Source organism: Chlorocebus sabaeus, chromosome 4 (assembly GCF_047675955.1).
Source record: "Chlorocebus sabaeus isolate Y175 chromosome 4, mChlSab1.0.hap1, whole genome shotgun sequence".
In the NCBI taxonomy this organism is placed as follows: domain Eukaryota; kingdom Metazoa; phylum Chordata; class Mammalia; order Primates; family Cercopithecidae; genus Chlorocebus; species Chlorocebus sabaeus.
In genome coordinates, this window is record NC_132907.1 from 29,881,105 (window position 1) to 29,902,203 (window position 21,099).

Below are 21,099 nucleotides of genomic sequence, written 5' to 3' on the forward strand. Positions count from 1 at the left end.
CATTAATCTCCTCTTTTATTAGAAAAGAATACAAAAACTGAATTAACAAAAAGCATATTGCAGTAATAACAATAAGTTTAAACTTAGGAAGGAAGTCACTAATGAACCTACATAATGTAGGGGCCGTAGGTGATCTTTTGACTGCTTTCCAAAAGGCATAGATTAATTTAAGGCTCAGCCTCAGCTTTAGCTCTTTATTTCTTTATTCTGTCACTTAAATCATATCTCAAATGTTGTTTTCCAGTACACTTAATGGTTCAGTATAGGTTAACAATATCCAGTACATAATTTACTATTGATTATTAAGAGCTGATTGTTCATCTACAGGTAGATTTAAGGCCACAAAATCAAAGAAATTTTATAGACATCATAGATTGGTTTATTTATGGGAAATTTTTATTGTCTATGAAGTTTGTCACTGTTTACATAGACTTAAGAGTTAGCACATAAATGCATAATAGTGTGTTGTACATGTTACTGCTTATTTTAAATGTAGAACTGAAGAATCAGTAGATCATATATCCTGAACCATAAATGGGATGATCTAGTACATGGTGTCATGATGGATGGAACAGCATATTTTTATCAGAATATTTTAAATAAAAAAAATCTGTTCACCATAAACTATTACCTATGACCTAAAATTGACCATTAATAGATTTTACTCAGTCTTGGGCACTTTTTTTCAGTGAACAGCAGCCAGGTTGTTCTTGTAAACTTCAGATAGCAAGAGGGTATGACAAGCATGCAAATTGTCTTTTATTTACCTGGCACATGACATTCAATAAATGTTTTCATTTCCTCTATGAACCTCTGTCATCTATGATAACATTTCTGTATAGATGATAATGCTGGTACTGCTTTAGGAGAATCTGAACCTTTTGTACTTTGGGGAGCATGTTAAGATACTCCAAGGCACACATACTGACTGAATTTCACTCTTCAGTCTCAGCTCAAATGCCAGTTTTTCTTCAGACAGGCCTTCTGTCTGATCATTCCCTATTAAAAAGGCTTTCCCCAGTTACTCTGTTTCACGTTATACTGTTTATTTTTCATAGCACTTTTAAAATCCATAATCATGTTGCTTATTTGGTTACTTATTAAATGTGATCATGTAAATGAGGCCTTTTCTAACAACATTACTTAATATTGTACATCCACATGCACACACACACAGACTTTCTATCATTTTCCTTATATTTCTCCTTAATATTTATAAATTTCTGACATACTATCTATTTTACACGTTTATCTTGCTTATTACTGTTTTCCCCACTGGAAAGTATTTTTCTTGGGGGTAGATATTTTGTCTGTTTCATTCACAGCTATATCCCCAGTGACTAGAACAGTGCCTGGCCCATGGTAGGTGCTCAGTTAATACTTGTTGAATGAATAAGCTGATAATTATCATGGGAGTGTAATTGCCATGAGGGGAAGAATTCCACCTGACTTGTTTATGGCTATTTGTATAGTGACTAGCTCAATGCCTGGCTCATATGGGAACTCAATAAATATTTGATAACTAAATGAGTGAGAAGAGTTATCTGGTGAAGAGAGTGGGGAGAGGACCGTTGTGAAGACCCTGAGTCTGTGTATTTGAAGAGCCGAGAGAAAACCACTGTGCCCAGTGCTCTCAAATAAACACTACACGGAAGAAACAGGAGGAAAAGGTAGAAGCCAAGTGTAACTGCACCTTATAGGCTACGTTAAGTTTTTATCTTAAAAGCAGCAAGAAACTATTGAAGTATTTTTAATGGATGAGACCAAGAGATGCGCAGAAAATAACAGAATTTCTAAGGCATATGATGTCTTAGGAAACAAATTTAATTCTGTAATCTGGAAAACCCAAGTTAGAAAATTAAAGGCTTTTGTAAAGTGATCTATGATGTCCTCTTTTCCCTTTTCTCTTGCCCTCCAAACACACCCTACGCAGAGTACTAAAACAGCTCTGCCACTAATGATTCTCCAGTGTAGCAATGTCCTTACTTTTCTAGGTAAATATAAATTTATTCTTTTTATACTAGAGGGTGCTCATAACTCTGAAATGAGATGAATGGAGGTGTTTATGTGTAAAGGTGTGTGGGCTCCATAATTTTGATTTAAGATTGAAGAATCCCAGTGTGTTGTAGTGGAAACATAAAAGAACTTGTAAAAAGAGATTATGACATAACTTTAAGACTTCTCATTAATTTTGACTGTATTTGTGGCCATTGTTATATTTTACTTACAGATCACCAAACTTGAAAGTTTTCTCTTCTACTTACCTCAATTAGATGATTAATGATAGAATAATCTACAAGTGGTTGAGTACCGTATTTGTTCCAAATTTTAAGTGATAAGAGACTTTTAGGATTTATTAGAAATGAAGATCAAAAGAGTAAATATAGATATAAATTCAGATTAATTTATAGTAAGAAATCTAGCCACATAGTTTATATTCATTCAATTCTATTGAAATCTGCATACTTTCTCACCGAAACAAACCTACCTGGTAGGCCAATTTATTATTGAAAACTTATTCGGTAAGCATTGAATAAAAATATGGGGTACTACATAGATTATTTTCTTAACATATTAATTAATAACTATAATAATAATGCCATCAAGCTATGCCTACCTGAATGTATCTCTTTGATGTCAGGGTAACTGCTAGAGACAAGATAGTTGAGTTCTCTGATCAGGGTATCCTTCCCCTGGAGAGTATTTAATAAAAAACAACATACTTTGTCTCTCAGACTCATGCTTACTCCCTTTTGTTTATTATTTTATCACCACCAATTAAATAAGATTCAGTCATTATTGCATTATTATTGAGAATAATTCTTTCATATAATTGTATGTTAGTTGTACGAGTCTTTTGGGGGTATCATTGGCCACCTATGCAACTTTTTTAAGAGATACAGACAACTTGGGAGAGGATAGCAAGGAAATACTGAGAAGTACGTATAAGGGAACGAGAAAATGAGTTTGAGTAGCCTGTAAAAAAGAAAGCTAAATGTTGGCCTCGAAACCATTTTCTGGTTTTGAAACACTTATTACACTTTGATTGCTAGTAACAAATTGTTCTGCTTCCCTACCAAGAGCATAAAATATCCCACAGTTGTCTTAATTTTTATAGCTGGAAGGTTATAGATTAGGTATTAGGAAGAATTTCAAGTTATTAAATATTGGAATGTTAAACTGAGAAAGATTATAGAATCACACTTTCTTTGAAGATTTTAAGGTGGTATAAATATTCTACAGTGTCGTTTGATACGGGCTTAGGGAATAAAAGGTATGTAATTATTTTAGCACCTCAATATTCTTTTGAAATCCAAACATGTATTTATCAGGCATACACTTGACAAGAAGTTTATTTGATTTTTTTCTTAAATTCTAAGCTAAAATCATAAGTCCATGATCACTTGTATCTTTAAAGATTACTAGTTTTTACCCTGCATTTGCTTCTTAGAGGTTTTTTCTTACTTTTCTTTTTTTTTTTTTTAACCATTTAGTCAGTTTTGAATACTTTTAAGTTGGTGATTAGTTATATAAACGGGATTTGTGGATTAAGGGGTTTTTTTTAGTTTAATTTTTGTTTTTTTGCCTTTCTGAGATCTGTTGCACTTAAATTTCTCATTACCCGTAACATAGCAGGATTAAACTATTTAAGGCAAAAATAAGGGTACATTATCCTCTTTCTTCAGTTCGCTACTAAACACCTGGAACTAGGCCATAAGGTCACCATATGTTGGTTTTCAATTTTCCTTTGTGTGATCAAATGATAAGTAACCTTTCTAAGCACTGATGCTCCTTCCTGACCTTTAGGGCTTTGCTTTTCCCTCTTTACCTTCAGGATCCTTTATTGCAAGCAGCTGTTGAGAGGTGTTACTGATAGGCTAATGTGGACAAAGAGGATGTTTCATATTTAGAATTAAGGACCCAACATGCATAGAATTTAGAGTTTCCCAAGGGCCGAAAGTGTGCGCATGTCTCTTTTTTATTCTTTAAAGTTTATTTTTTAAAAAATTTTAAAGCCAGCCAGCAACTGTAAACCAACAATAAAATCCTAAGCTCCTCAACCAGCTGATATACCCCTGCCTTCCTTCTTGGCCAAGGTTATTCCAAAGTAAACCTGAAAATCTAGTTGAGGCCACGATGGGAAGGTGGGGTCCGACATACCTCATTATACCGTCCTCTCTTTGGAAGGCACAACTGACCAACATTATCATTAAAACAGAGATCTTAAGATTGATGAAACAGACTCTTTGTAGCAATAAGATACCAAATTCCAACCTGACTCTCATATAGCATCACATGACGGATAGCAGGCCCTGAAAAAAATGGAAGAATTTTACCCTAAAATCTATTTATTTGGCATATGTTGAAGTGGCCCTGTAGAGCTGTCCCGTGTGGGGAGAATCCACGTTCTGCAGAGAATCCCCTTCCCTTTCCAGGTCTTTTCCCTGATCCAGCAGAGAATTAACCTTTTTAAGTCTAATAAGAAACATTTACAAACTATTCTTTCTTGGAAGCCTGCTTACCTGGAGGCTTCATCTGCATAATACGAACCTTGGTTTTCACAATTCCTTATCCTAACCCAGACATTCTCTTCTATTGATTCCAGGTCTTTAGATAATAACTCTTTGAACCAATTGCCAATCAGAAAATCTTTTGCTCCACCTATGACCTGGAATTCCCCACCCCTTTAAACATATAAAACCAAGCTGTAGCCTGACCACCTTGGGCATATGTTCTTAGGATCTCCTGGGGCCCTGTCATGGGCCATTGATGACTCATATTTGACCTAGAATAAATCTTGTCAAATATTTTATGGAGTTTGACTCTTTTTTGCAGACACAATAAAGACACCATTTTCTCTTCACATACTGCTTTCCTTAATGACATAATAATTATAAAATGATTTTGTACTTTTATGATGTCACCTCCTCCCCTTGTGTAAGCTGCTAATTTTAATTTTCCTCGGTAAATAGAAGAGTTTCTCTTCCCATTTTTTAGTCTGCTTTAACATATATAGTTTCTTAAAAATAATGAAAACATTAGAAAAGTTAATTCTAACATTTTTTAGAAATTATAAAGAGTCTTTGTGAAATAATCATGGTATTATCAAAAAAGCCCTGGTTTAGTTCTTTACAAGGTTATTTTCTGCGTATCAGGTAAGTTATTTTACATTAGATGATTACTATAAAACTCTGTTTTCTAAATATACTTTTATTATCCACTTATATTTGTTAATATTTTAAATTATTATTAATATTTGCAAATAGTGTTGTTCATTTCAAAACTCAAGTAAACCGAAAATCTGTGAATTGATAATAAAATATTAAATAAGTAGGAGTATTTTTAAATGTCTTGTTTCTTGGAAGACCATGAAACACTTTTGTGAAATATGTTAACCGTATCTTTTTAAAATCCACACAGAAGTGTTGATATTACATTTAGAAGTCCCAGTAGTAATAATGCATAAGTTGACTCCTAAACTCATATACTGAGTGAATATGTTATAAATTAGTACATAATAGTTATAATTTGGAGATATTGGCCGTTAAAATCAAAGTTAAAAAATAGGAGGGTATTAAGTTTAGTGAGGTTTTATATTTTATTGGAATACAAAAGCAAACCATTACTAATCAGCCTTAATTGGCCAGTGCCATTATTCAGTTCTATTACATTTAAGAGAAATGGGAAAGTAGCTTAGGTGTGTGGTGATTATCTTGGACACTGATTATCGAGCAGAGCTGATTCAAATCTATATCTAGTTAGAATTGAAACAAATTGCTAAATTTTTCTGAACCTAAAGTTTCTCACATTTTCTAAAGAGATTACCATGATGAATAAATGAGACACAAATATGAATATGCCTGGCATACTAGTTGATAGTATACCCTGAAAAAAAATCAGTTCCTTTCTTTTATTCCTGCCTACAACATCCCTGCTAAGTGATCATGAAATATGTGCTGAAGTAGCTACAGTGATAGGGATTCAGTTTTATAGTTCATCATGGTTCACTCTGACTTTTGGAAGATTATTCTATAGAACTGAAATCTGCTGCCTCTAGCTTTTACGCATTGATTGAACTGACTTCTTTTCTAGGTTGACCTGCACATTTTTTTCCCCAGTCATTTATAAAATTGACTTTCTAAACTGCAGGAAAATAGTTCCAGTTTCAACAACAGGACAAACAGTAAACACAATCATTCCTTCAGGTATGAAAACAAAAATGCTAGATAAAATAAAACTAATAAACTCAACTAAATTTAGTTCATTTAGCTACAACATGTGATAAGAAGGGACATAGGAACAACTGAGGAATGATGCCAATATAATGCATGAGCCTTGTTTTTTTCATGTGTGATTGTTTCCTAGAATATTAATGATTTGAAGTTATCAGGCAAGCTTTCTCATATTTAAAGAAATAGTCGATAGCATTAAAGACTCTTAGGCCTACAGAAAGGTCTTTTTTTAATTGGACATGGTGGTTTACTTAGTGGCTTTATTTCTAAAACACTAAGCTTTCTATTGCAGCCATGAGGGCAGATGAAGAAACTGTGAAGATACACATCGTTTGTATCATTTGTGTTATAGTTTAAAAGATGATTGATAAAGCTAAAGTCTGGATCCAATTCTTAATTTTTATGAAAGTGGTCTCTATTGGAGGCAAATGCCCTCCAAAGCCAATGTCTCTAAGAAGGAAGCATTACAAACCACAGAGGTTAAGGCTGCAAAGGATCAGCTGATTGGGATGCTGGGAACAAATGCCAGCAGAGATTTAACTGTGCAAATGCTTTCATAAGGCAAAAAATGGCACCCATAAGAAACTGAAGCCCCAGGCTTGTGCCTCACATAAGAAGAAAGTAAAACCGTATACAGCCTACATGGTGCTGATCAAATAAATCAACATGACAAATTGATTCAGTGAAAACCTTGGGATGTGTGATAGAAATAAATGAAGATGCACTTCTGCAATTCAAGAGGCACAGAATACACAAAGAAAAAGTAATGTTCACTGAAGATAAGCTTGAATACAAAAATACAACACAAGGAAACAATCCACCATGAAGTTGACAGGTTAGGAAAATTAATGACCCAAGACAAAAAGATATGGAAATATCGAAGACAGGTTAAGAAATAGGTGATTGAAATGAGAAGGTCTAATGCAAGTTGAATAGGAGCTTTAGAAGAAAAAATAGGAAAGATACACATTAAAAGAGATAATAACTAATAGTTTTTTAGAATCAAAGAAAGACATAGAAATTAGAGCATGAATCTCAAGTAGATAAATAAAAAAGAACACTTAGATACAGTAATGAAGCCCAGGCAGAGTGACTCACGCCTGTAATCCTAGTACTTTGGGAGGCCAAGGCAGGCGGATCACTTGAGGTCAGGAGCTTAAGACCAGCTTGGTCAACATGGTGAAACCCCGTCTCTACTAAAAATACAAAAATTAGCCAGGCGTGGTGGCAGGTGCCTATAATCCCAGCTACTCAGGAGGCTGAGGCAGGAGAATCACTTGAACCCAGGAGGCAGGGGTTGCAGTGAGACAAGATGGCAACACTGCACTCCAGCCTGGGCAACAGAACGAGACTTTGTCTCAAAAAAAAAAATACGGTGATGAAATTGTCCTAAAGCAGACAGAAAAAATATTGAAAGCAACAAGAGAGACTATAAAGATCCGGTGCGGTGGCTCATGCCTGTTATCCCACTGTTTTGAGAAACTGAGGCAGGAGGATTCCTTGAGCACAAGAGTTCAAGACCAGCTTGAGCAACATGGCAAAGCTCTGTGTCTACCAAAAAATACAAAAATTAGCTGAGCGTGTTGGCATGTGCTTGTAGTCGCAGCTACTTTGGGGGAATGAGGTGGAAGAATCACTTGAGCCTGGGAAGTCAAGGCTGCAGTGAGCGGTGTTCACACTACTACACTTCAGCCTGGGCTACAGAGTGAGACCCTGCCTCAAAAAAAAAAAGACTATAAAGAAGAAACAGCAGTTAGACCGACAAGTGACTTTTCATCAGCCTCCACAGAAGTCAAATGGCAATGAATTTTAACACCTTCAAATGCTAAGGTAAGATAAATGTCAGCCTACTATATTCAATTTAAATATCATTAAAAATGAGGCTACAATTAAGATGTTCAGAAAAATAAGAAAAAGTGTCCCTTACTAAATTAACTGCTAATGGATGTATGTCAAAAAGAAAGAAATTGGATTCAGAAGATAGTGGCAAGATATAAGAAGAAATTGGCATTAAAAGCACTGATAAACAAAACACACAGATACAACTAAACAAACATTGATTATCAAGTGTTGGGCAATGGAAAAAATGCTCAACATCACTAATTATCAGGGAAATGCAAATTAAAACCACAGTGAGATACCACCTTACTCCTGCAAGAATTGCCATTATTAAAAAGTCAAAAAACAACAGATGTTGGCATGGATGTGAGGCAAAGGGAACACTTACACATTGCTGATGGAAATGTAAATTAGTACCTCAATGGAAAACATAAAGGAGATTCCTTAAAGAGTTAAAAGTAGGTCTGCCATTCGATCTAGCAATCCCACTACTGGGTATCTACCCAAAGGAAAATAAGTCATTATATGGAAAAGACTCTTTCACACGTATATTTATAGCAGCACAATTCACAATTGCAAAGATGTGGAACCAACCTAAGTGCCCATTGACTAATAAGTGGATAAAGAAACTGTGGTATATACATCTTGTGGAATACTACTTAGCCATTAAAAGATCAAAGTATATCTTTTGCGGCACCTTGGATGGAGCTGGAGGCCATTATTCTAAGTGAAGTAACACAGGAGTGGAAAACCAAACATTGTATGTTCTCACTTATAAGTGGGAGCTAAGCTATGAATATACAGAGGCATACAAAGTGATATAATGGACTTTAGAGACTCAAGGGGGAGGCTGGGAGGGGTCTAGAGATAAACTACACATTAGGTACAGTGTACACTGCTCAGGTGAGAGGTGCACTAAAATCTCAAAATTCACCACAATATAATTTATCCATGTAACAAAAAACCACTTGTACCCCAAGCGTTACTGAAATAAAAAATTTTTTAAAAAGTCTTAGGCAGCGGGTCATTCAGAAACTTTTAGACTTTTGTAGGCAAGGAAAATTTCCCTCTAAAAACTAGCAGACAAGGATAGAGATGCCAATTCTTAATTTTGCCAGGAAGGAACATTTTGCAAAGCCTGCCATAAGCATACAGACCCTGCCCTTGGGAATTTTACAGTCTACTGTAACACCAATAAAATAAAAAGATTACAACTTAACAAATAAGGACAGTCCATTAAAATAAAAAAAAAATATTTTTGTGGGGAAAAAAAAAAAACTGTCCAGGCTTGGTATGGTGGCTAACACCTGTAATCCCAACACTTTGGAAAGCCAAAGCAGGAGGATCTCTTGAGCCCAGGAGTTCGAGGTTGCAGTGAGACCTCAAAACTAAACAAGCACCTGTTCACATTGACATCATCCTTCTACTTTTGTCAAAGAATATTAAAAACTTTATCATAGAGCAATACCAATCCGTGCCATTTGGGCTACATGTCTGACTATAACCTACCTTTTCCTCTGAAGCGCCTGTGAATTCTAAGTGATTATTATTTTTTTATAAAACCAATATAATACCTGGTGCATAGCAGATTCTTGATAAATATTCTTGAATGCGTTGGGAAAATGCTATTACTTTTGTATTGCCAGGCATTCCTCCTAACTGATTAGAAGTTGACCCCATAACGTTAGAGATTCCAATTCAAATTTCCAGTGTCATATAACGGAAATGTCCTTTAGTGGGGACTGTGTGTAACTTCTCTCTCCTTCCTTAAACTCAAGAGCAAGCACAAAGACCCGAATTTCCCCTACAGAGTCTTCCCAAAACAAAATTTAGGATTATCAAGGGGATTCTAACATGCAGCTGCTGATTTGTTAATTCACAGAGGTTATGAAACTAATCTTAATAAATCTTAACTTCTATCAGGATTCATGAGTATGTGAAAAGAACTAGAGCTAAGCTGGTGGATAGTAAAAAAAAAAAAAAAAAAAAAGAGAGAAAAAGAAAATCATTCTTTCTCACTATACTTCAACACCTCCTATATTTTATTTAGGGAAATCTGCCTACTATGATGGTTGCCATGCAAATTCCCCAAGAGGCAAACAATTTCAGCATGCATTTAACTTCATTAGAGCCTGGAACCTATGTTAGGCTGCTTATTCAGCAACTAATGTGCATGTGCAAATGAAACTGACATACCTATGCAAATATATCATCCATGTTCTAGGATTTAGCAGTTTAGAGAAAGAAGTGTATTTCTGAAAGTGTGAAATTGATCTCAAGTTCATTCAGGAACTACTTCTTGTTTACTTTGTATGAAATGAAATTTTCTTTTTATCTTTCAAGAGAGTATCCTTTAAAAAAAAAAAAAAGTAAAAAATCTTGGGAAACATTCCTAAATTGGCCATCAGTATCTTTCTTATTCAAGTTGAGATTCCAATTTCTAGAGCTATCTGAAAACTCTTCAGAGCCTTCTCCATGACTAGTTCTACATTTTGGGAGTATTCCTCAACATATAATTCCACTCCCATAATTTAAACAGTGATTTCTGAGAAGTTAATGCGTTAACGAAATTTGAATCCCCAGGAGTCCATCAAGGTAACAAAATGCATTAGAAGTGGGGATCTAGTTTTCAAAATGCATCATTCTCTAAAAGGTAAGAGGGCTCTATTGTGAATCTTGAGATTAAGGTTTTGAAAAAAGTATCTTAAGCACCTGCTACTTTGGGTAGAGATTTTCAAGGCACTTTTGGAAAATAAAGTTTCTGTAACCTGACTAAATAGTGTGTTTTCCTGATAGATACAGTAAGTATTGTCCTTTTCAATACTGGAACTTTCATTGCTAAGTTTTGTCTGAAGTAACCTTCAGGCTTCTTTTACCTTTGTCTAAAGTAAGAATGCAACCTAATAAAGATCACAAAAGATCAGGAGTATCATCCAGGACTATGGATGAAATGTTGTTGTTGTTGAGGCGGAGTCTTGCTCTGTTGTCCAGGCTGGAGTGCAGTGGCGATCTCGGCTCACTGCAAGTTCCGCCTCCCGGGTTCACGCCATTCTCCGGCCTCAGCCTCCCGAGTAGCTGGGGCTACAGGCGCCTGCCACTACGCCTGGCTAATTTTTTGCATTTTTAGTAGAGACGGGGTTTCACTGTTAGCCAGGATGGTCTCGATCTTCTGACCTCGTGATCCGCCCGCCTCCGCCTCCCAGAGTGCTGGGATTACAGGCGTGAGCCACGGCGCCCAGCCTGAAATTTTTTCATAATCTATATTAATCTCTATTAATGCTTCTCTATTTTTACGGACACATTTTTCCTTGAATTTGGATAGATTTTTGATACATGGAGCAATATTTCAAAGCCCTTAAATGTTACTCCTACTGCTTTATAAATATTAAACTACAAGAAAATATTAATAAATATAAACTAAAAAACCATATTCTTCTTGTTGTTTATTTTATTTTTATTCTTTCTTTTTCCTTTTCCTTTTTTTTTTTTTTTTTTTTTTTTTTTTTGGACACAGAGCCTCATTCTGTCATCCAGGCTGGAGTGCAATGGTGCAATCACAGTTCACTGCAACCTCTAACTCCTGGGCTCAAGCGATCTTCCCACCTCGACCTCCTAAATTCTGGGAATACAGACATGAGCCACTGCGCCTGGCCCATGATCTTCTTTTCTAATGTTTTCTCTCTCTCTAGGCCACTAGTTCTCCAAATGGAGTTTAAACATTTTTAGGTATTAAAAAGCCTAATAGGACCAGGCACGGTGGCTCACGCCTGTAATCCCAGCACTTTGGGAGGCCAAGGGGGGCAGATCACAAGGTCAGGAGTTCAAGACCAGCCTGGCCAACATAGTGAAACCCTGTCTGTACTAAAAATACACATATTAGCTGGGCATGGTGGCGGGCGCCTGTAGTCCCAGCTACTTGGGAGACTGAGGCAAGAGAATTGCTTGAACCCAGGAGGCAGAGGTTGCAGTGACACTGCACTCTAGCCTGGGTGACGCGGCGAATCTGTCTCAAAAAACAAAAACAAAAACAAAAAACCTTAATAGACGCTATATGTCTCCTCTCTGCCTGGTAGGAGGCACCCTAAAGAGGAACCCAAAGAGATCCCCTCAATTCGTTATACTCTGTGGGGCACTTCCATTTGTAGGACCAGTTACTAGTGACATTGATATTTCATTGCCTTAATTCTGATTGGGTTTGTAACGTGAGTTCTTGTTTTGAGAGTTAAAAGATCAGTTGAGGAATAAAAGCAAAAGGATTAAATGTCATGTTAGTTTACTTTTGCATTTCAGATAATCATATTTTTATTATAAATATATATTATACTAGGTTGTTTTAGCTTAAATTAAAAACTTGTAACATTGGTAATGATGCTAGTTGATGATTACATATTTAAAAAACTGAAAATTTGAGTACTTTCTTCAAAAATAAGCTTTTTAGGGGCTGTTGAAATGCTTTATATAGGAATAATATTGGACAGCTTATTTTAAAATCTGATACGTTAATACGGTATTAACAAAAAACTATTTTATATTGTCAATATTAGAACAAGTGTTGTAATTTTCCTATGCTGAGGTAGCATAATGGAAAATCATAAGAAAGGAAACAAGACAACTCCACACAGCATACCCAAAACATTCTATAAACAGCAGCGTTTGTTCAAAACCAAGTTTCTTTTTCATGGAAGTAGGCTATATTGATGTACTGAAAATAACGTTGCTAGATTGTACTTAGGCATATATGAATGTTAAAAATTACTCCAAAATATACTTCAAAATTTAAAAAATTCCTACATTAAATTCCTATCTATTCCATGGTCTATTTTCCTGTTTTAAAATTGTCTTCATTTGAATATTATGGTAGATCTAAAAAGTCATTTTTCTGGAATCTCTTTATTAGTAATTGGTAAGTTTGTATTATTATATATTTTTGAGTGTAATAAACACATATTTCCTTTCTACATAGTCATTGTTTTCTCCCTACTCATCTATATTAATGAAATTTCTGTACACTATTGTAGAAAGATCCTAACTAATATTAAAAGCTAAGATATACTTTATCTGCTAAAATAAGAATTATAAAGACAAATATTTAAATGATACTGCAAGATGTTTCATAAAAACCTCCTCCAAAATCCTCATCTCTGATGCTTCAGCAGCAAAAGGTACCTAGGGTCTCTTTTGAAAGTAATGCAGAGTGACTCTAAGTGTATTTTATGGAAGAACTGGACATGTCTCTATTTCTGATCAACTTGCTTTTGCCTTCTTTCCTAGGAAGTGTGTAGAGAGCTCTGGTGCCTCAGCAAAAGCAACCGCTGTGTCACCAACAGTATTCCAGCAGCTGAGGGGACACTGTGTCAAACTGGGAATATTGAAAAAGGGGTAAGCTCAATGATTTACTACCTGTTTGACATGCATACAAAAGTGATAAATTGCTGGTGCTGATATTCAACCACTAGGAAGTCTTATATATTCATTTAAAATCTACTTAAAAATAATTAATTCCTAGAACAATAGGTTAATTGTCATACCTTGGTAGCTGAAATATGCATTATTTAGGAAATTACAGTTGGTAACTATCTTTTATGTCAGTTTCACGTTTTTGTTGGTATATGTATGTTACATTTGTACCAAAAGTAATGCAACAGCAATCTTTTTGTTATGTAATATAGTCTGTTTACTTATATAACATAGTCTAGTTTTTCTGGTAAATAATTCCCCGGAAAATTATGCGACCCAGAAGTAGACTTTATAACTATAGTATTACTAAAGTCACTTTTTTTTTTTTTTTTTTTTGAGACAGAGTCTCATTTGGTTGCTCAGGCTGTTGTGCAGTGGTGTGATCTCAGCTCATTGCAACTTCTGCCTCTGGGGCTCAAGCGATCCTCCCACCTCAGCCTCCTAAGTAGCTGGGACTACAGGTACATACCACCATGCCCAGCTAATTTTTGTATTTTTGGGTAGAGACGGAGTGTCGCCATGTTGCCCAGGCTGTTCTCAAACTCCTGGGCTCAAGCAATCTGCCCACCTCAGCCTCCCAAAGTGCTGGTACTATAGGCTGAGCCACCACACCCCGTTTAAAGTCACTTTTAGATTGCAGTATGAGAGAAGGGACTAGTAGAAAAGTAATAATTAATTAATTAATTGACCATAGAAATTAGAGCAAATAATTTGTTTCATCAATCTAGTTTTCAAAAATATAATTATTAAGACTTGTTTAAACATGCTTGGCACAGTGGCCCACCCCTGCAGTCCCAGCTAAGTGGGAAGCTCGGGTGGGAGGATCACTCAAGCCTAGAAGTTCGAGTCCATCCTATGCAACAAAGTGAGAGACCCTGTCTCTAAAAAAGAAACAACAACAACAATTGTTGAAACAGATAGTAGCAGTTTGTGTACTACTCTTAAAATTTTCTAGGAATTGCTCTTTATGTAAATTTAAATTCTAGAGTTTATTTCTATAGACTGAATTTGTAATAACTATCACTGTCATCTGTTCTCAGTTCTGACTTCTTCCATGTTAGCTGGGTTAGTTTCAACAAGGATTACACTGAGTTTCAGCTTGCAATCTGATGTTTAAATAAAAAAGAATGAAAGCTTTTGGACAGCTGTCACAGTTTATTAATCCTTGCTGACGGCTTCATTCAGGACCCATCACCTAGTGCCATGTTGATGGCTTTTCCATGCTAAGTTTGGAAATGTTGGTAAATTATGCTAAATATATAAATTGATAGGGTAATTTAAAAAGGATTTAGAATCTTTTTTTAGATATTGTAAGTAGCCAATAAAAATACGAAGAAATTCATGCACTACCAAAAATTCCTTCTACTTTTTTTCACTGAAGTAATAGAAAATATTAGGAATTGCATTCTTGAAACAATAATCTATATTTATTTTGGAACCAATAATTCTTGTCAATTTACCTCAATCTCTGCTTAGAAGAAATACACAACCATAAAGAGGGAGAGTCACAGGGAGAATCTATTTCTTTCTTTACCATTTTATTATTATTCTCGTGATCAAGTTCATGGTCCACAGTAAACCACTAGTAGTGGCTATCTGAGAACAAATAGCTCAGCTCCACCAATAAATTATACTGTAAATACATATTTAATACCGATCCTTTGTGCTTAATAGCAGGGCCCTCAAATGTCATATCTTATAGCATATATGTGCATATATATGGTAGAGATGATATATTTCTTGGAAATTACAATTTGAAGGATAACTAGAAATACTCTCAGACAATTTTAAAGCTAACAGTATTGAATTTAAATTGAATTTAAATTTCAATAAGCAAATAGAGGGGAAATGTAACTACTACTTTTTTTTTTAAACAGAGTCTAGCTCTGTCACCAGGCTGGAGAGCAATGGCACAATTTTGGCTCACTGCAACCTTCACCTCCCGGGTTTAAGCAATTCTCCTGTCTGAGTAGCTGGGATTACAGGCACACACCACCATGCCCAGCTAATTTTTGTATTTTTAGTAGAGATGAGGTTTCACCACGTTGGCCAGGCTGGTCTCGATCTCCTGACCTCATAATCCGCCCACCTCGGCCTCCCAAAGTGCAAGGATTACAGGTGTGAGCCACTGCGCCTGGCCAAATATAATTACTTCTAAGCACAAATAAGAATGATCACAAACAAGAGAAAGTGAATAAAATGGGGCAAAATATATTTGATTTCTAAAGATTCAAATTCTTAATCTAGGTTAGTCATCAACTTTTTGATCCATAAAGGAAGTCTATAGAATTCTAATATATATACATTTGAAAAAATGGAAATGCTGTGGTTTAAAAGCCCCTTGCCTGCCCTTTACCCTGTCTTTGGACCTTTGTCAGCTTCTGACATACCTCCAAAGAACCCATAGCCTCCATGAAAAACTATTTAAAAACCTTATAAGTATGGCAAAATTTATATGTCAAGGGGTCATTTATATTCATAATGTAAGAGTGTACTATCACAAGGCCAATATAGTGGATATCACTATCTAAAACTAATCTACAAAACAAATCTTTGTTGTTTTTCCAGAGACCTGGAAGATAGGTAAAGTTTTAGGAATAACACTAATAAGTCTTAAAAAGAATGAATAAATGAATGAAAAAATACAAATGCAGACTCCTAGAAAGGAAAAGGATAGAGTAGTAGATGGCCCTCAGAATAACCTTATCATTAACTTTGAACTTATGAAGAAGCTTTCAGAAAACTAAATCAGCCTGCATTTTTAAGAAAAAACAAATAAAAAACAACTAGACATGTGATCCGAACACTTCTTTATTTTTTATCTTTTACTAACTGTATTGACCATGTTATCTCTTGTATGAATTTTTGTTGTTAATTTTTGTTATTTTTTTCTCCTTAAGAAGGAAGCATATTTACTGTTGCCAAATGGAGATTTTGCCCTTAGGGCTATAATATTTGGAAAGTAAACCAGACTTCAGAATTTTGACCCAAAGCAAAACAGCCCTGCAAAGAGCTAGTGACAAAATTAGAGTGGAATTTTCAATTAATCTGTCAACTTTTCTGTGGTTAGTTTGTATACGTGCCATCTAAAAATAATTGACATCCCAGTAACAATAATGACCAAGATGATGAATATTTAAGAAGTACTTACGGCCGGGCGTGGTGGCTTATGCCTACAATCCCAGCACTTTGGGAGGCTTAGGCGGACGGATCACTTCATTCAGGAGTTTGAGACTAGCCTGGCCAACATGGTGAAACCCTGTCTCTACTGAAAATACAAAAATTAGCCGAGCGTGGTGGTAGGCACCTGTAGTCTCAGCTACTCAGGACACTGAGACCGGAGAATCATTTGAACCCAGGAGGCAGAAGTTGCAGTGAGCCAAGATTGCACTCCATTGCACTCTAGCCTGAGCAACAGAGCAAGATTCCGTCTCAAAAAAAAAAAAAAATGTACTTACACTATGCCTGGCACATATTGCTAAGTGCTTTACAATCATCCTACTGTTTAATATTAAGAAAAAACCTATGAGGTAGGTACAGTTTTAACTCCATTTTACAGAAGAGAAAAATAAGACTTACTAGCTCCAAATTTCACAGTAATTTAATGGCATAGCTGACACTTCAGCCCAGGTCTTTCTAATTTCAGAGTTGAAATCTTTGCCTCTCTATACTGACTCTAATTTTACTTTATCTTCACATGAGAAATTTTGCAAAGTGAAAAAGCAGTTTTTCATTGTCACAGGAATCAAGTGGGTCACTAAGCCTAATCTAGGTGGTGACAATGTATTTCACCCTTTAATACTAAATAGATTTTTCATTTTCTACCTGTAAATGGTATCTTGTTTTAGGAATCACAATAAGAAAACAATGTCAGTAGAACATTGAGCTAAGCATATATGATTGTGTGACAACTGGTAAAATAATGACTCTCTAAAATGAGAGACAACCAATTTCTATATATTTCATAGAGATATTATAAGGATAGAATTAGATAATATTTCAGTGAGCTTTTTGCGGGCCTCCTCAGAGGGAAGGTGTTTACATATTACTAATGAGAATCATCAATACTTTTCGTTATTATTTGCCAACCTTAGATGATGGTGGGCAGAAAATTCTTTGGCAGACTGCCTTAGCTGGCAGTAGAGGGTGTAAGCATGAGTTTGTGTGTCTCTGAGAAATGGATGAAATATTCACAACCTCTGATCTTAACTCTGAGTTTCGAAACTACTCTCACCAGAAGGAATAAGAAAGAACCTATACACAGTCTAGCCAGGAGAATAAAACCAAAGCTGCTCCTAGTTTTCTGAATAAATCTATTTTAAAAAGGGAAGGGGTAGAAATACTGCTCAAGTGATAGCATAGACATATCCAAAGGATTGAATCCATGATGATCTCGTCAAACTCTGGCTGCAAAAGATATGGGATCCCTGCCCAGGGGCGCAGTTCCACAAATGTTCCATGTAAGTATGGGAACTGTTCCATGCACATTTAACAGATGGAGTAAGAAATATGGCCAAAAAATTAAAAACTGATCTTTGCGTGAGTCCTGGGGGGTCTGACATCGCTATTACAGCCATTGGATGTTCGCCTGAATAAGCCATTCAAGGATTGAATAAGAACCATATGGTCTGAATGGATGTGCTCAGGGACAGTAGCATTAACCAAAGGAGGAAATTTGATGAGCCCAGACGGTGTGCTGGTACTGCGTGTCCATGGGTCAGTCTCCTACAAATCAATTAATACAACTTTCAGCCAGAGAACTTTCCTTGGATACAGCATCAGCAATAGCCCTTTGGACAGGAATCAGAGCGATGCCATAATTGGTGAAGTAGTAAATAAGGATTTAGATTGTAAAAACTTTGATAGTAGTGTTGGCATTGTTACTGAACAGGATATTAAGGATAATCAAAACCCAATCCTTGTAATCCCTGTTGGTGACCACAAAGAAGGCTTCAAATACTGGCTTATGGCCAATAGATTGATTTAATGATTCTGCAAGCCCCAGTTAGAGATATAGCCCAGCATTTGGGTTTACATGTAAGTGACATTGATTCCTAGTATCTTTGCATAGGAAACATACGGCTGGATAAGAATAGGATTATTAAATGCCCTTCTAAAGCACTGGATATATAATAGGACATTTGCAGCCTTAGATCTTAATTTACTTAGGGTAGAATACAGTATGTTTTGACTGGGTCCCATACTATAAACACAGGAAGTGAAGAAAGAATAGTTCTTCCAATTGCTGTAGAAATTTAAATAGTATGGGATGACAAATTCTGATTTAGAATTTGGGCTGAAATGTAGCTTTAGCATTCCTGCACCTGCACAGTAGAAAGATAAGGCTTTTAATAATGCTGTGCTCCAACACTCAGCTCTTCTGACTTGGGAAGAATGTTCTATACTGAATCACTAATATTACTTCCTGCAAAATCTTAGAATTTCCTTAGAGGTCTCTTATTTCAGATGCTGCCTGGACCCAGTACTGGCTATTACAAGATATACCATAATCACATCTAAAAAAAAAAAAAATTTAAATACTGCATATATTTATCTTGAAGTTTTCCTTTGTGGAAATGTGACAAATTTTCAAAGTTAAATTGTTTGATTTAAAATGTATCTTTCTTAAATGAAGTCCCCTGATGTAGATCATAGTATTTAGTAGTATAATAGCAAGATATGTTGTTTAATAATAAATAGTGTTTCTAAAGAAGGCTCCTAAAGCCTGACTGGAATATGCCATCTTTCGAGATTGTGTTGAAAACATTTATTTTATTTAGAAGGAATGGGAAAAGCAATAATGAACAATATAAGATTTTATTCTTGGAAAAAAAATATGATGGCTTAACTTCTTTCACCTTTATGAATGTGGTTAAACATACCCCGATTAGCAAGAAGAAGGCCAAATTTATCCGATTTATGTGGATAATTTAGGCTAAAGTAACACGACTGTTATTTGGAATAATCCAAAATCACTAGATTGGATCACCTTTGAAAATAAAGATTAGAAACTTGTTTGCATCTACATATTTAACTTTTCTAGTTTAAAATGTAAAAAAAAATTCTGTGTCTCTGTAAATAGAGCTTTTACAGGTTTGGTAACTTCAGGTAAAAGAAAGAATAAAAACAGATGGCACAACACTCAGAATCTCATTATTATGTGCTTATAACATTTATATACTCCAAGTTGCTTTATTTGGTATAATCTAATTATTTTACTCATGATTTACACACATTAAACTCTTAATTTATATTGATTAATGCAATCAGCTAGAAGAGTCGTTCAAATCACTTGATCCACATGAAGTTTCCATGGGCTTCTTAAAGCCATTTTGTTAAGTTAAATAAATTTCTTCTCTTAAAATCATATACTGCATTGATGTTTACTACTACCAAAGGAGAAAAGTAGCCGTAATTATAAAGAGATCCTTTTTTATAAATAACAAAGGAGGAAAACAAAACACAAAAGAACACTTCTGCAGAGATAAAAATCAAACAAGTTGTTTGGTAGGTTTTTAACTTTTTTGAAGGTATGTATGCATTGAACTAATTTTAAAAGTTGTCCTAATCTAAACCATAGTGGAATCAAGAACTAAAATTAGTTTCCATTTTATAGTTAAGGAAACAAAAGAGAAGAAAGAAAAGTGACTTGCTTTAGACCAAAGATATTGCTAGAGCTGAAGTTTGTAACATGAAGTCCCACACAGACCAAAGTTGTTAACTTGTTAGCTAGTTAACTAAGTTGTTAACTAGTTTTAAATTAGAGACTAAACTTGTCAACCGCTAGGTGACTGATACTTATATTATGATTTATTTACCCATTAATCTTTGTTACTTAACTTTCTGATAAAATTTCCTATTATGATATAACTCCATGGAATAGATATAACCAAAGCATGAATTTGTGCAATATAAGGCCTTTTAGCAAACCATTTATGAAATACTACTGCTGTGTAGACTGTAGTGATGAACACTGAGCAACATTTTACAAAGTGAATATTGTATTTATCTTTTACCTGAAGAATGACTTTAGTTCATGTGACTTTTCTTCCTGCCCTACATTTTGTGAGCATTCTAGAAATGTGTAATAATATTAATATACTTTGGAAACTACATCTTTAAGTATTCTTGTAGCTCTCACAATTCTACAATTCTTTTATCACCTGACAAATGAAAAAACCTGAATATTTTTTCTCTACAAATCATAGGTATATACAAAGAGGTCTGAAATAACATGCGTATCTACAGCTGTGTTTAAAAAAAAATCTCTAGTATTATTTTGTATTTTATGTAGTTATAAAAATCCAGTAAAGCATATTATTCTTTAGTGTCTTCAAATACATAATCATACACCTCCGATGGATTTTTTTTTTTTTACCCACTAATTTTTTGTGTGTATTTTAGACAGATAATCCCTTTTCTACTAGTATGTGATCTTGGGCAATTCAACTCCTTTAGGTTCTGGTTTCCTCATCTGAAAAAATGAAGTGCTTAGGCCTTATGAATTCTAAAGTTCCTTTGAGCTTTAGATTAAACTCTGTGATAGTATAAAATAAATGTAAAATCGAGC

General features: G+C 35.1%; 1 protein-coding gene across 10 annotated transcripts in view; it reads left to right on the forward strand.

Annotated features, from left to right (window-relative positions):
* ADAMTS6 (ADAM metallopeptidase with thrombospondin type 1 motif 6) overlaps positions 1-21,099 on the forward strand; it is a 333,405-nt gene that overhangs the window by 199,519 nt on the left and 112,787 nt on the right. For 8 of the 10 annotated variants that reach the window (XR_005234665.2, XM_037982243.2, XM_037982241.2 and 5 more), the window contains one exon: positions 13,344-13,451. Coding sequence is in view for 9 of the 10 variants with exons in the window: in XM_037982243.2 (XP_037838171.2) it covers positions 13,344-13,451 (108 nt within the window). In the remaining variant the exon portion in view is untranslated. Of the gene's footprint in view, positions 1-6,150; positions 6,207-13,343; positions 13,452-21,099 lie in introns of all 10 variants that reach the window. The other 2 variants (XM_037982239.2, XM_037982240.2) reach the window with 2 other exon arrangements.